At 43.9% G+C, this 16,479-nt stretch overlaps 2 protein-coding genes across 2 annotated transcripts in view; one reads left to right on the forward strand and one right to left on the reverse strand.

Annotated features, from left to right (window-relative positions):
- The window catches only part of SYCP2L (synaptonemal complex protein 2-like), a 29,352-nt gene extending 25,432 nt beyond the window's left edge, over nucleotides 1-3,920 (reverse strand). The window contains exons 1-4 of the mRNA XM_009884199.1: nucleotides 3,912-3,920; nucleotides 3,611-3,676; nucleotides 2,998-3,135; nucleotides 2,787-2,910 (exon numbers count right to left, since the gene is read on the reverse strand). Coding sequence (XP_009882501.1) covers nucleotides 2,787-2,910; nucleotides 2,998-3,135; nucleotides 3,611-3,676; nucleotides 3,912-3,920 — 337 coding nt within the window. The remainder of the gene's footprint in view (nucleotides 1-2,786; nucleotides 2,911-2,997; nucleotides 3,136-3,610; nucleotides 3,677-3,911) is intronic.
- Nucleotides 3,921-5,090: 1,170 nt separating this feature from the next.
- On the forward strand, nucleotides 5,091-9,927 carry GCM2 (glial cells missing homolog 2 (Drosophila)). Its single transcript, XM_009884188.1, has 5 exons — nucleotides 5,091-5,132; nucleotides 6,445-6,697; nucleotides 7,099-7,211; nucleotides 8,725-8,850; nucleotides 9,046-9,927. Exons 1-5 carry the CDS (start codon nucleotides 5,091-5,093, stop codon nucleotides 9,925-9,927), a joined length of 1,416 nt encoding a protein of 471 aa, XP_009882490.1.
- The last annotated feature ends 6,552 nt before the right edge of the window (nucleotides 9,928-16,479 follow it).

Raw genomic sequence — 16,479 nt, forward strand, 5'->3', positions numbered from 1 at the left:
TCTGATGCAACAGTTAAAATTAACTGTAAAGAAATCAGCAGGAGGATAGAAAGAAAACATTGCAGAGAGGAGGAGGAAGGGAGTAGAGGGGAGAAGAGAAAGGGGAGTCAGTTCAAGAAGAAATGTGTTCCCAAGATAGAGATTCAGGATATTGAGGAATGGAAGGGGAAAAAAAAAAAAAAAAAACTGACCTTCAATACTGCATCTGCAAATCACCTGATGGAAGAAGCCAAGAAAGCCATCATTAACATGCCACAACCCAAGAACAGCTATACACAAAGCGCTGAGGTATTTATGCCCCCACCACCACACCTTTCCAGGGCTAAATAACATAAAACATTCACGTACCCACATCTGGAAAAGCAGTGCCACCCAATATAGGTATGTCACATACGCTCACCCTGACCATACAGGTTGGCATTATGCAGGAAGGGTAAAGGGAACGAAGCACCCGCTTCCCCCAGGAATTTCAGCAGCACTCGAGAGTGCAGTGCCCTCAGCTTCTCTGGAAAACCCACATCGTGGCATCGCTTCGTTACTGTTATTGCACACATGGGCCTATGCAAAAACCCACTTTATATTTATGCACTACAATGCTAGATATATCTGAATAGCGTTAAAGTCCATTGAGGAAGATTAAAAATAATAATGAAAAACCAGAACACAAAACAACACTTCATCCTCCACAGTGAAAGCATATGGGGAAAAAAAATGTACTGGAAAACAAATCAAATTTTGACAAACAAATAATTTATAGAGTATTTCATATAATTCAATGTGGTTAGTAGATAAAGAAGAAAATTTGATTGTGCTCAAATATCTTTTATCAAGTCTCCTGAAAAGAGTCATAAGTATTCAAATAAATTCTGATGCACAAAATGACACAATTCCAGTAAGCTACAGACAAGATTGGGTGAACAGCTTGGGGAAAGAATCTAAAAGCATTCTTCCCACTGAAAATTTACATCACTAGGCCTCCAATAACTTTAAAGTTATGAATATTTAAAATAGAGACCTAAATGAGATTTGTGAGCAGCTCAGATTACTCTTTAAAAATCACCTGTTTCAAACACCATAGGAACAAACCACCAGGACCACCTTGGGCAAACACGTTTGCACATAAGGTGCAGCTCAGAGTCAGTAACTTGTTTTTTTAAAGGACCGCTGCAGCACAACAGCTTTTCTTTACAAAATGCATCAGAACAACTTGCCCATTTTCCTGCAAAAAACCACAAGCACTTGGCTTCATGTCAGAAAAATGAGAAAACACTGCAGCTCTGAGCAACCCCACAGCAGCTTCTCCCAGGTGTGTCAAACCTCAGCCTGACACCAGCCCAGAGCACACACCTGGGGGGCACTGCCCATCCCCACCACCTGAGCTGCGACCCAGGCTTATTTTTTAACAGAAAACTGTTTGTTTGTGAATGATGGCTTTCTTTATCCAATAAAGGCAACCCTTCTGCCCCCTTAATGCACATACATACCAATGCGGAGTCAAAGAAGTCTTCAAGCAGTAACATCAAAAATGTATTCTCCTTTGCATCGATGAGGGTCACAAATGCTCTTGCTCTTTCAAACCAAGATACCAGGTAAAAGTTAAAAGAATCAGTTTAAACCTGGGAGGAAGGGTTAATAATCCTTAAACTAGATACATCTGTAGGAAACCTTCCATACCTAGACAGGGTTTTTTTTAGTCCTTGAACTTCAGAGTCACATACTGTGTCAAAAGCTACACAGCGTTAAGGAGCTCGAATTTTGCTAGGAATTTTGCTATGTGCCAGCCTCGCACCCCCTCAGTAGGACTTATCCCCCCTCCTTTTGTCTTCCTTTCTCATCTCAAGGCACCCACTCTTGGTGCTCAGGACCTCCTTGATAAAATGCACGGTGCTAGTGGCATCATAACTCCTATGGAAATTTCCAGAGGACATCAATTCACAGTGAAATAACGTTTTAAAAATTCATGAAACTTTTCCAAAGTCATTATTTTAATACTTTATGTTATTAAACTTATTGCATAGCATAACACGCTTATGGCTAAATAGAAATCTATGCTTCACTGGAGATAGAGAGCTCAGTTTGGTAAACTTCATTAATGAACTCTCGATACATGAATTTTGGGCAACTGTATCCCTAAGAAGCATAATTACAAGGCAGGATTACAACATTTTGAACTGAGGACTCCTTGGTACAACTCTGCCAACAGAGAGCAAGCATTAACTGTTCCCTCCTAGCTATGCTAGATCCAGCTGTTGCTTACCTTCAGCACAAGTGCACTTCTGCTATTACAAGTATTAGCAGCTGAAATCAGTATCATACCAGAAGATAAAACACAATTGCAGATTAAATGCATCTGGTTTACCATGTATCTAAAAAGGGACCTTCATAAAGAGCATGGCAGTTTTTGAAATTACAAAGGCACAAATTGCTCATCCATTCTACCAGTAAAACTGTATTTTGCTGAAGCACTTAAAATGCATTTAGAAATTCTGTATCATTTCACAAATGGGACTTCATCAAAACTCATCCTCTCCTTCCATTGTCAGCTTAAAAAAAAAAAAGCCATAAACCCATTCAGCCACGTAATAATTGAAGCCATGATGTTGCTATACTGAAAGTAATGCAATGAAACTAAGCATTTTTTCCCCACTCAGCTCATGCAATATATTTAAAAAATATTTCTTTTCTGCATGGCCAACAAGCTATCCTCTGGTTCTCACTTCCCTGGAGTTCTTTTTCTGATGCAAACAACCTTAAATCACATTAGTAACTCATATACAGTATTATACTCATCTTTTCTACCAGTCCTTGCTCAATAAACAAACTCGTCCCTTCTTGAAGATCACTTTTAAAGTAGAGCTGAATACATTTCAGCAGCAGCGAAACATTCTCGAATTCATTCTTGTCCAGCTCCTACAGAAACACAGAGTGCTGTGCTTCATTAGTCTGATACCCATAGAGCTGAGCGTTAAGATAGTTAGGATTATTTATGGTACTCACCTTTCTCAGTGCTTTGTCTAGCTGACTGAAGAGAGATTTGCTGTATTTCTGGAGAGGCTCTATTTCTCTTTCTTGAAGCAGTTCGCTTATTTTCTGATATCCCTTCCCCTTAAAAGCATCAGTCAGAAGCGATTCGAGCTGCAGAAAGAACGGAAGCAAACAACTGGCAAGTAAAGTAAGCCAGGATCTGAATTGTTGCAGCACCGATGAGGAGAAAATACCCATAACACTATTTTAAAAGTTGTAGGTTTTTTTGTTCATTTGTTTTTACTTTGTTTCTCTATTTTCATTTTACTGTTAGGTATGAAGGTGAAACATCAGTCCTAATCTCAAAAAAAACCCATGACATTTGAAACTAAGCAACGTTAAAGGATGCTGAACAAGGAAATAAGCAACTCCTTTAGCATACTCAGTTTGCAATTCTTATCATGTCCTGCAACTATTAAAATCATTTCTTCCCCCTTACTAAGGACAAGATTAAGGGGTCTGCTGCATTTGCAAGATTATATTAAATTACTAAAAACTCTAGGTCATCCCCTATCCATTTAAGAATGCACCTATAAATGGATATATAGCTATTTGTAAGATAAGGATGCATTTAAAAGATACTTACATAGTCTTCCGCTATGGCTACCACATTGACATTCATCTCTTTATTACGGTCCTCATTTTTTCCTTCCTTTAAAAAGAAAAAGGAGAGAAAATCACTTCAAACACCACCACTCCCCCAACACCTACAAACCAGAGGTTTACCATAGCCGTGACTATGAGAAGCGGGAACCGGGCACCGGGGCTGCCCCACGGCAGGATCACGCCGCGTATCCTCTTCTTTCTTTCTGTCTGTCTGTCTGCCTGTCTGTCTGTCCCTCCCCCGGTCCGGTCGCCGGTTCCCCGCCGCAGGGAGCGGGACTTACCTGGGCCATGCCGGGGGGCGCACTCCGGGCTGCGGCTCGGGGGAGGGGGGAGAAGGTGCCGGGGCAGCTTCACCCCCTCCCCACGACCCTCGCACGACCGTGGCCAACCGCTGGATACACCCGCGTTTGGGACAGAGGGGAGACACTCGCCAGCGTTTCCCACAGCTCCCAGCGCTCTCCGTCCCTCGGCAAACCTGAGTCTAACCCCCAGCGCTGGGGGGGGAAGAGAAAAAAAGCCGATTTTCGCACCCGCACTAAAAAGCCGCACCTGTGCTGCGGCAAAGGGACACGCACACACTCCCGCACCCCGGTGATGGCGAGCAGAGGGGTGCAAAAGAGGAGCCCGGGGAGGGCTGCTTTTTGTTGGGGGGTGACAGCTAGTGTTTTCTGTTACAGGCTCGTTTTTAATTTGTAAACGATTAAAGGTAAAGTTCGGTAATTTTTTAGAGTGGACCGGATGGAAGCAAATGAGAAAATCCTTCAGAACAGGTGGGATCGTTTAAAGGATTATAGCAGTGCCAGCTATTCAACAATTCCGTCTCTATAATATTATCTATACTTAATGTTTTTTTTTTCTTTCTGTTTTTGAGAGCTAAAACCAAACTTTTGTTTCCCAAAAAGCCCCATCGGCTATTTCTTCCTAAACCAAAAAGGTAACAAAATGTGTTACCTGTAACTTTCCAATAAGTTAAAATACGCCGATCAATAAGGCGGCACTGACTCTGCTTTTGTGGTTTAAACCTCATGTCATAGAGCACAGCGTAAAGGGAGAAACATGCTTAATAACGCTTAATTCGTTTACATCTAACGGCGAAGAGAGCTTGTACACGTGTATTTAAGGAAGAGCAGGTTATTTCTACAGTCCCTTTGACTCCCTCCGGGGGCTTCTCAAGCCGCCGGCAGCTCCGAGCCCCCCCTCGAAATCAAACATTAGGGACACGCACCCCCCTCAAAAAATTCCAGACCCTGCTCAAATTTGCAGAAGTGGCGGCCCCCGGTGCCGGGGGGGTGGATTTAAGCAAGACCCCCCCCAGGCTGCCCCCCCCAAATCTCAGAGCCCACTCAAGGGCTGCGGGGACTTCCCCGCCTGCGGGGCCGGCTGGGAGCTCCCCCCCTTCCCCCGGGGACGCCCCGACCGCATAAAAAAGCGGGAGTCGCCGCCCGCCGCCGCCCCCCGGCATGAAGCTCACCTGGGACATCAACGACCCCAAACTGCCGCAGGTACCGGGGGGTGGGGAGGTGGCGGTAGAAAATCGCCGGCCGGTTATACCGCGGGGCCAGGAGGCTGAGAGGCCACAAGAAAAAAAAAGCTTCCTCCTCCCCGAGCAAAGCTTCATTTTATAGCTGGTTTAATTCTCCCACACCTTTTCAAATAGAATTATATGGGTCTTGATGGGCGGCAGTAGGCAATACGAAATAACTTGAAATAAAAATATGGATTTGATATACAGCTTCGGCCAGCTGTGTATGAACTCCTAAAATAATCTTCAGCTCCGCTGTTTGGTCAGTTTCCTTTTCCTTCCTTCCCCATTTAAAGAAATGTTGAAAAGAAGCTCAGATTGACTATTTTCTGCTACTATAATTCAAGCTATCTAAATATTTTATTGGTTTGTTGATGTAACATTTTATTGTCAACGAGCACTCCACTTTGCTCTAGTTGTGGGTTTCAAATGCGTTGTTGATTCGCAACTTTTTTCATCTTGGAGTTTGTTTAATTTTACAGAGCCCATGCAATTACAGAATGGCTTAACGCTGTAAAAACTGGTAGTTCACCTGCATTCATTGGGATTGGTCACATGTGGTGCATATGTATGTTAAATGAGCGTTGCAGGAACACTTTTTTTATACTGTAAATATTTTGAGTTTAAAAATCTTAGTTATTCTTTCATTGTCCTGGTAAGGAACATTTTGGTAAGGAACTCTAGAAAGCCAGTGACATCCCAAACTGAAATTTTCTTTCTCCAAACTACTATACATATATGGGAAGTACATTTACAATGACAATTTTTTTAACCTTGATTTTTTGGCAGAAGCCTTATTCAACTTATATTAGATGCACTTTAAGAAACCATGCCTTAGCTAAAACTTCTAGTTTCTACTCTGCAGGTGCACGATCCCACAATGAGGATTAATAGCAACTATGAGCAGGACAGCTTCTGTCCTGTCTGGGCACACTGGTGGTACACCAGTCAGTAAATTCCAGTAACAAGACTGATCTCTTACAGCTGGGTAACCTTGTTACAAAGAGGCAACTGTGACAACAGACAGCGTTATTACAGATCATGATGTAAAAGAGGAAAAGATCCTGACTTTCTTTTGAGACCTGGAAGCTCAGACCGCCTTTCCCCTTTTATAGAGCATTTCTGAATAAGCTACTCTTTCAATATTCTTTTTTTCTGTTGCTTGGGTGGTGATAGAAAAATCCCCTTTTTCCCATTATTTTGTAACAGGGCAAACCCATCAGGTCGCAATATCCTGCTAATATTCTCTTGCCCTCCTCCTTGCTCCTCCACCCCCACTTGCTCTGCCACAGGAGCCCAAGCACTTCGACACCTTCCAGGAATGGCCCGACGGCTACGTGCGGTTCATCTACTCCAGCGAGGAGAAGAACGCGCAGAGACACCTCAGCGGCTGGGCCATGCGCAACACCAACAACCACAACTGCCAGATCCTCAAGAAGTCCTGCCTGGGGGTGGTGGTGTGCGCCAGGAGCTGCGCTCTGCCCGGTGGAGGCCGGCTGCAGCTTCGCCCCGCCATATGCGACAAGGCTCGGCAGAAGCAGCAAAGTGAGTGGTGCCCAAGGAGAGCTGGGATGCCCAAGGGAACCCCCCTTTCTTTCACCTGGGATTGATTTCTAAAGTGGGATCGCCCTTACTTGCATGCAGACTGAGGCATAATTGCAAATGTTGTGACGAATACATTTCTTTCCAAATTTCATCGATGTCTGTCTGTAAATACTGAAATGGATCTAAAATTCTTTAACTCATTAGCTTTTATATCAAGTATGCACCTCTAGTCCATACCTTTCAGTGATGCTTGGTAGCCTACGTTGCGTTTCCTTGAACATCACATTTTAATCTGAATTTCAGTGAAGGCTGATCATACTGCTCTTGAGCCATGTTTACTCTCAGACAGCATACTTGCCTTTAACCAGTGTCCTCAGTAGTTTCTTTATCTCCATTCGCAGAGAAAGCCTGCCCAAACTGTAACTCGGCCCTTGAGCTGATTCCTTGCCGAGGACACAGTGGCTATCCAGTCACTAACTTCTGGAGGCTTGATGGCAAAGCAATATTTTTCCAGGTAAAAAGCATGCATGCATATGTGCATGTACATATATAAATCATATTCATATATAAATTATATCCAGAGAGAGATTTCTCCCTCCCTGCCTTTTTTCTTCTTTTTTTTTTTTTTTGTAATACTAAGCATGGTGGACTCCTGGTCCATGACTGAATTATTTTGTTTTATTTGTTCTTGCCATGTTTGTCCTACAATAACAGTTGGCTGTCTTAAAAGTAGCACTTGAGGGTTAACTACATATTCAATTTTAACCATAACATCGTTATAGATGTCTAAAGTTCTCCTGTTTACAGTACAAATATGAACAAAAAGGTTGTCCTGCACCCTGGCGCATCTGACAACTGAATCTCACCAAGGACCTAATAGTTATTTCCTATTAAAATAAATAAATGGGGGGGAAAAAAGCCTTACTTAAATTGCACAAGTTGAAATCAGAAAATTCTACTTCATGTGAAAATAACCTTTGAATTTTAAGAGGATTTAAAAACTTGCCAGAAAAAAAGAAAAGTTAGAAAGCTAAAATTTTAAATTTCAGGTTGATTTGTTCTTTTTTAGCAACATTAGGACAAAACTTCGCAAAAAAAGCTTCTGTTCTAAGAGATTACATTCTCTGCTGGATGATTTTTTTTTTTTTTTTCCCTGAACCACACTACAGTGAGTTCTGTTCTCCAGTCAGTAAATGGAAGCAAACTGGCCACGTACCCAAATTCTCACCTGTATTATTATTATTATTACTATTCAGATATTCTGTTACAGACATGCAAAAACTGACAATCTTTACCATCAAAATAGTCGATAAATCCCCGCTTAAAGTTAATTTCTATTTGAGAAACAGCTGCATTTTAAAAGCAATTTTAAAGTTTTCTACTTTGTATTAGGGACTACATGCAGGTCCATTTAGGGGAATGTAATGGGTAAGGATAGAATGTAGAATACATTGTTTCATTGCATATCAATATAGCTTTGGATAAATAGATCTTCATATCCACAGATGTTTCCATAACAGAGCATCTTTGGATGGCTTTCCAGGGTACGCGTTTCAGTCCTTTTCAGTAAGGTGTTTACTGTTTTTAGAGTACAGAATATTTGTCATCTGGTAGCGTAAAACTTCTTTAAAGCTTATTTATACTGTTTTAGCGGTGGCTGTTTTAAAGAAGAACCGAGATCCTGGACTGCAGAAAACCAACCAAACTAAATTTATAATCTTTTTTTCCCCTTGGTTCTAATCAGCTACTCCTGAATGTCACAAACATAGGTAACACCTTTGCTCCTGCATCAGCTCTGCAGTCCTCACTGACTTTTCCCTCACTTTTTTCCTTCTATCTACCTGCAAATCATGATTTATTTTATTTAGTTTTACATTTAATCCCCCATTATTATTTAGTTTCTCCTCCCCGTTCTCTTGTGCCAAACCACAGACTGTGCCATGGCTACCTCTCATAGTACTTACTGCATTTTCTATTCTTTTACCCGCTTCCAGTTCACATGTAATTTCTTGCTAATTCTAATTTAGGCTAAAGGAGTCCATGACCACCCCAGGCCAGAGAGTAAACTGGAGGCAGAGGCAAGACGAAGTGCAATTAAGAAGCAAATGTCCTCTTCTCACCATTCCCAGAAAAAGAGACTTCTAAACTCAGAGGTAAGTCAAAGTCATTAGTCAATTAAAAAGGTGTCATAAGCATGTACTGGGGATCTCGGGGCAAAACAAAGCTTTACATCACACTACATGTGTTTATTTGAGGCCAAAACGAACAATAGCGCAAGTGTTGAGACACATACGGATGTGCGAGCAGTTTCGATTCCTGAATCTCAAAGATCTACTTGTCCTTGTCAGGCAGGAAGGTATCACGACAGCGGCAGTTATGCCAATAACCCACAGAGTCTGCCCTGCATGGATGGCCCAGAAAGGGTCGGTATCATCACAGACACCAATTTTTCGATTCCAGCCCAGTCTTACCCTTCGCTGCAAAATGCTGACCTCTACAAAGCATCTTATGACTCAGCCAGCTTCCAAGAGGACCAGCTCTTGCCTTACCCAAAGTGCCCCAATCCAAGGATCTACGTTCCCAGGCCATGCAGCTATGAGTTTGGAGTTCCTACCTTTATAAGCTCCAGCCCTTACCCAACGTTTTACAAAGATCTGACAAGTCCTGCCATCGATGCTGACCCCCTCGGTTTGAATGGATCTCACTACAATGCTGTGACCACCCATGAGAAGAGCTTTGATAACCCTGGCAGACATTACGGACTGAAACCAGCTTGGGGGAAAACTGGCAGCGGAGACCGGAGTGACTATGGACAGATGCAAACGAGCGCTAACCACCCTTACTATGGTGGGGACTACACCTGCAGGTATGGTCCCAGCCCCTCTCCCATAGCCCCGCCGTTGCAAACTGTCATCACAACCACCACCAAGGTGTCCTACCAGGCCTACAAGCCGTCCACGCTGAAATACAGCGACAACCTCTGCGATATGAAAAATCTTCAGAGCTATACCCACGTGGCAGAAAACGTCTCAGGCACTATCTATTCAGGGATGAAGATTCAGGAGGACTTTGGGATGATAAAGTCAGCATTGCTCTACCAGCATGACTCGGTCCCCACAAAGCCCGAACCAGCCGAGAGCATGGAGACCTATCGGTATGGGCCACTACTGGGGAACAGCTATGCCGATCATGAAGGCGAGACCTTAAGGTTTGAGAGTGCTGAATATTGACTAAACATTGCCGAAATGGCAAATACATGCACATGGCAAAATACATCCTTGTGTTGACCACGTGTGTGCTAAGCCCAGTGGTTTGGGATTTGAGGAGAGGTGAGGTAGCAGTACACCACAACAGCTTATCCCCCAAAAGTGCCTTTCTGGAGCTGTGCTGAGTGAAGTGCATTTTGCACAAAATTTCAAACCAGCCCCACCTACTCTCTAAAATGGCACGAGGACCTGAAGCCCCAAATATGCCTGGGGGAAGGCAGCATGTTGACATGGCACCTCTGGAAGTCAACAGCTGCCTCTGATAGGGAATGCAATCCGCTTGTAGCTACAACTCCTGCCAGAGGCCTCCAGCTTTGAGAGAAAATGCTTCATCTCAAAAAAAATAAAATGCTTACCAAGTAATGGGAAAAAAATATGACGGACGGTGGCTATAGATTATAGTCAACTGAAAGGTATGACAGAAAATTAAAGAAAGGAAAACAAGACAATTTGCTGAATAATTCGCCTGAATGGTCCATTCACCTGCCGTGATCCATTTGATGAATGGAAAGACCAGCTAGGTTTCTCTGAAATGAGAAATGAAAAACCTATGCGCTGACTTCATGTTGCTTTTTGATCCCCTGCATCGAGAGCGCTGACTGCCCAGCCTTTCTGTGCAAAAACTAAAGCCCGGGCATAGCCCCACTGCCACTGGGAACCGACCCCCTGCAACACTCAGCTTTGGAGGCAAGAAGGCTCAGGAAGAGCGCTGACTGCCCGGCCTTTCTGTGCAAAAAGGAAAGCCCGGGCATAGCCCCACGGCCACTGGGAACCGACCCCCTGCAACGCTCAGCTTTGGAGGCAAGAAGGCTCAGGTGACCCCCACCAAGCATGCCCGGCATCGCATGGGTGTCAGGGTTACATATATATCGTCATGAAAACCATTCGCGGTGAAATTGCTTTTTGTCTAAAGGGGTCTGGCGAGCTGGTCAGACCAACACTGCGCAGGTGTTGCTGCAGAAATTCTCTTTATCCACGAATACAACTCCATCCTGTCTAAAAACGCAACGTGCTAGCTGCTTAGCAGTATGGGTCAGCGTTGAACACACCTTCCCAGCTTACTTTTCTGCACTGCATCTCCATTAGATCTTTCTCCTTCCTCCAAGGGACTTCTCCTAGCCATTTTTCTCTCCGCAATCATAACTCCCCATGACAGCACTGTTCTGGAAATGAAGCAACCAACAGAGAGGTCAGAAAACAAAATTTGTAGGCACTCTGAGCTAAATAATGAAAACGTAAGGACTTCCATCCCCAGATTCTTAGCTAATTGAATTCTCCAGTAGGCCAGAAAGAAGAAGAAATGGATGAGTACTGCTGGTTTAAAACTTAAGTGTTTTGAAAGGTGCCTTGTAGTGGAGAATAGAACCCGTACGCAAACCGTGTGTGCCAAGCAAGGGAGCTCTGTACACACAGGGGATTGGTCAGGGTGACAGAATTTATTATCATCATTATTATTATCAAATTATCAAGGATCCTTAACTTGGGCACTCAAATATTTTTGAAAAATCTGGTTTATGTATATTTTTTGCTATGTTTTGAGTAACAGCATGCTAGTGTACCCTTTCCATAAACATGAAATCACGGTTAAAAACAAAGCACCATGTAAACTAACATGAGCAGCTGGCTAGTTGACTTCAATACACAGAACCTTGTGATGCTGTCATCAAACCACTAAACAAATTTTACTTGCAAAGCATGGTGTACAAATACTCAATTTTTAGAAATCATTATTTCTTTCTTTTTGTATTTTTGTAACAACAATGTGCACAGTCTGATAAGTGAAATTGGGCCCCACAGAATTTAGCTAAGAGCATCCTGTTTCAGTAGTGGATTGTCCAGCATTTTAAAAATTCAAGCCACGTGAAGCTGGAATTTACAAAAAGACTAAATTAATTCATCTGCAGCAAGCTTACCTTGCCTTTTAGGGTATTTGCTGTACACCTCACTTGGGTCATGCTAAACTCTCATGGTGATTCTTCTATCAGGTGTTTTAAATTACTGACAAGAACAGATTCAGGTGAGCAACATCAGTTTGATAATTAGCCCGTATACTAACCTTTAAAAACAAACAAACACACACCCCCAAGTTACCACCCAGAGAGACTAATGCAAAGTTCTAGAGTTTGGGAATATATAACACTATGCCCATTTACAAAACTAGGATTTCTCGTCTGTACTCCAAATCATATTGAGGCATTTGGTATGCAGAACAAAAATTAAGATCTACAGCTTTCTAAGTTTAAACAAAATGTATTGGAGAGGAATAAGGCCAAACAAAATGACCAAAAAAATCTGGAAAGGTTCACAGCATGTGCGAAAGTCAAAGAAAATCTTAAAGCTGTAAGTTGCTCCATTTTATATTGATTTTAGAGGAGTTAGACAACCACAACACAAGCTTCAAGTGTACCAAAACATTAAGACAAGCTGTGTGGGTTTTGTGCTGTTGATATTACTGGTATAAAACTTGTCATTGTAGCTGTATGCTTAAATCATTATGCTATGCTCTTAAACACAGCTTTTTAAGCAGAACTTTGTACATCAGTTAAGAAAATGCAGCTAATTGTGTTAAAATGCTACTTTTTGGGTGTGGACCTATTTCTGATAAACACGACAGCTGTTTAAGCACAGTAAAAAGCTACGGTAGCGATTACCTCGCTGCATCATCTGCACTAGAACAAATAAAACCACTCTAAAGGTTATTGCAGTCTTTCTTCACTTTGCTGCCTTTCATGCACAAGTGTCGGGGACAAGATAGCCATACGTTACCTTTTTCAGATAAAAGATCAAATGGATAAAGTCTAGTGCTGTGCATAGTTTTCTCTCCAAAATATATAAATGTAAAGGCAACGCGAGCTTCTGTAACAACAAAAAAAAAAAGCTGAAATTGAATGCCTCCTTGTTGGTTTATATAGCTGCAGAATTGACTTTAAAAGCGTGTTTCTCAAGCCAAGCAGCGATCTTGAAGAAAGATGTGCTCCCCTCGGTCCCTGAGTAAGCAGCTTCTCCTCCATTAATCATCCCCTTCAAGCGCGGCCTCTTGGTCCTGCCTCGAGCACATGAGAGGAGCCCCTCGCCAAGCCCGCATCCTGTACTGCAGCAGATGTCTTCATCTAACAAATTCCAGTTGTTATGGCAAAGCCACCGGGGGTGGGGGGGGAAGGCGCTTTCAAACCTCAGCCACCTGTGGCTCCGGCTTCATATGGACTACAAGGGCCCTACTGAGGTAAAGTGCCATCTGTCCCCCACGCTGAGGCTGCCCTTTGTACCAAAAATGCAGCCTTTTAATGGCAAAGTTTAAAAGCCCAAGTGTTGAATGGATGTCTTCCAGAGACAAGAGGCTGCTTGACAATGTTTTTCAACCGCATACCCACCGAACGCAGCCATATGTCACACATCTGATGGGTGCAACTACGTGTGGGGCATCTTTTCGTGGTCCCATCTCCTCCTGCTGGGAGGACAGAACTGGGCATGCTATCCCGCTCCATGGCCACATGTATCCACCCAGTCCTGCCAAAGACCTCTGCTGAGAGGCAGCAATTGGCTTAGCCTTTGCTCTCCTTCCAAAAGCGGGTTACCTCTGGGCTTTTCAAATACACTAAATGCTAGAAACAAGGTGTGCAGAAACTTGGCTGTTTGGGGCTGACTGAGCTTGAAGTAGGTGATCTCCTCATTTTGGGGTACAGAATATCAACCTTAAAGGCAGAGGCAAGCTTTCCTCCGAGCTCTACAGGTGGAAACCAGAGCTACTCTATAGACTCTGACAATGCAATAGAGCAGAATATTATTTCTGACACTGTTTTTTTATTGGGTTGGGGTTTTTTTCCCCTGGGGGTTTCCTGGGATTTTTTCTGGATTTCTAGGGTTTTTTGTTGTGTCTTTTTGGGGGAAGCTACCTAACACAACCAAGCTACGCCCATTCCCAAAAGCTGATCAAGTTTCTTGAGAGACATCATTGAGCAGGATGCACGATGCAGTTCTAGAGATGAGTTGAGGAAAGTTCCTGGCATTCCCACTGTTATCAATAGCAGCCACAGACAGATAAAAAGGGGAGAACTGGGACATTTAATGTTGGAGCAGTTAATCCCAACACACAGAGTGAAAAGTTAGTCTGGGCAGGTTAAAACCCCTCTGCCTGAGAAGTAATGACACCGGTGTACGGTGGTGTCCCATGTCTGGAGAACCACCTTCGGCATTCTAGCTGTGTAAAGTAAATATCTGCCTGTCACTCACAAGCAAAGGGAGGGTGAACCTGTGACTGCTTATGTAGCGCTGCAGTTGGGGTTGTGCAAAGTGGGGAGTGCATTTCAACACGACACCTCCGTGGGCTCGCAAGAGTCCGTATGCAACAATAAGATCAGTGGGATGGTGCAGGTGCAAATAAGTAATCACACAGAAGCATCGCTCATTTGGCTCGAAGTCATTCAAATAAACAGAAACCAAACGAATTTTACACAATCCCCCATTATCTTCAACACGCATGCTGGCACTCGTGATGATGTTTGGGAGAAGCTGGTTTCAGGTACTTGGGCTGGCATTTGAGCAAAGCACCGACACCTTTAAGGACCACAACCAAAGAGGGCTCTTTCAACAGAAAATCAGCAGCGGGTCTGCTCGTGGTGTTGTGTAAAACGAGTAGCGAAGCAGGTGCGTGAAGATGTTCCTGGAGGTCCTTTCAACAAGGCTCACAAAACATCCCGGCAGCTCCTGGGCCTCTCTGTTCCAGCCTGTTTCCTTTCCTTTGGTTTTCCCAGATCATAGCACAGGGCAGCACCTCTCTCTGGTCTTTACGACAAAATGAAGTGTGAAGTGACTGGGTGGCAGTGCTGGTCCTGCCACTCCACACCATGCTGCAGTTCGACTTAAACACCGGCAAGTTCTGCCTACAGCCTTTCTGCCTTCACATGTATTAGATGTCCAGGAGTGTTACGGCAGGTACAATTGACAGACACTAGGTCACCCGGTAACAGGATTTAGACTTAAGTGCTGCACCTCTGCAAAACTGATATTGAAATTATTTAAATATCAGACCCCTTGTCAGCACCAGATCTCTTGGTAAGCTACTGTAATTAGAAATGCCCCAGAAGGAACCAAGAACATGGTTCTAGGGGACTTCCCAGATAAGAGCACTAAAGCAGCTCTAACTTCCTTCCTTTCCAGGGTCTAATCTCCTTGGAGAAGGGATTACGGTTTCACAGACCAGTCTGACAGGCCACGTAAGCACACAAACCTAGCAAGGTCCCAGGAAGCCTCACATTAGCCCCACCACCCCCTGCAGGGGAAGGTAGCTGGAGGCACGTCCGTGGAAATTGGGTGACAACACCAGAGGAGGAGGGAGCCCACCATGGGGAAGGAAGGGCCACCGTGGGACAAGGCTAAACTGAAGAGAGAGAGTGTTGATCAACTGTCGAACCTCTGCCCGAATTCTGCCCACGTGGGTGATTGTACCTTCTCCCTTCTCAGGTCCAAGCCTCACCCCTGAACTTCATTTTACCTGGGAGGCACCTCTGCTGTTTTTATTTCAATAAAGGAAACGGGCATATTCTGTTTCAGAAAATATAATGTTGTTTTCCTTTCAGCAAACTATGCGTGAGCAGTCGAATCCTTTGGATTCCAGAAAACTGATTCCCATAGCCCCCCGTTCCACACAGTTGACTTGAGATAGAAGCAATTAATCTGTCAGCGGCGCTTAAACCACCACAAAGTTACCACACCAGTTAATAAGGAACAAAGAGGAGGAAAAGAAAGGTATAATTAAGACAGCTTTCAGCTTTTGCTCAACAAGCCTGAGCTGCCAGCTTGGTGAAGCAGATACAAATCTGAATTTCTAAAACAATTCTCAGCCTTTCCCTGCATGGTGCCAATGGTAGCGACTGTGTCAAAAAGATCTCCTTTTCTTGCCCCTCACTCTCACAAACATTAAAAAATATTACGTTCAAACTAACATTGAGAATTAAAGCTTAAAATGGGACTTCACTGTCAAAATTGACACCGACACTAAATATGCAATTTTTATTACACCATGCCTTCTGTTCACACTGGAAAAATGCGGGTTACAAAGGTCCGAGAAGAAACTTCATTTATTTAATAGACAGGAATTTTAGAACACATATAGCATTCAAAGTTCCCTCCCTCCGCATCACTATTAGCACCGTGCATTTTAATAAATCGCTGGCAATAAACAGTAAAAGAAAAACGCTAACAGACTTCACTGCAGCGATGAATCTCACAGCCGCGAACCCCAAGCGGGCAGCGGCCCCGCTGCCGCCTTTAACACACCATTATCATTAACCGTTCACAACAGCAGGGACACCCTCAAAGCCATCTCGTGCGCTGCGCTGCCACCTTCCGGAAACAGGTGACACGGCTCTGGTCGCCGGACACAGACCCTACCCCGCACCGCTCGCCACCTGACTTTGACTTTTGGCCTCTTCCCCCCCCGCCCCGGTCCTCTCCTCAGCCCCCGCCCGCCATTTTCTCCTCAGCCTCCCCTTCCCGCAGCGCTCCGCCCGCGCGCCC

This window comes from Charadrius vociferus, unplaced genomic scaffold, assembly GCF_000708025.1.
Source record: "Charadrius vociferus isolate BGI_N301 unplaced genomic scaffold, ASM70802v2 scaffold444, whole genome shotgun sequence".
Taxonomy (NCBI): Eukaryota; Metazoa; Chordata; class Aves; order Charadriiformes; family Charadriidae; genus Charadrius; species Charadrius vociferus.

Coding starts and splice junctions, on each gene's coding strand:
- GCM2 (XM_009884188.1), top strand. CDS start 5,091: ATGAAGCTCACCTGGGACATCAACGACCCCAAACTGCCGCAG. Junction 6,698..7,098: donor GGCTCGGCAGAAGCAGCAAA/GTGAGTGGTGCC, acceptor CTCCATTCGCAG/AGAAAGCCTGCCCAAACTGT. Junction 7,212..8,724: donor GCAAAGCAATATTTTTCCAG/GTAAAAAGCATG, acceptor ATTCTAATTTAG/GCTAAAGGAGTCCATGACCA.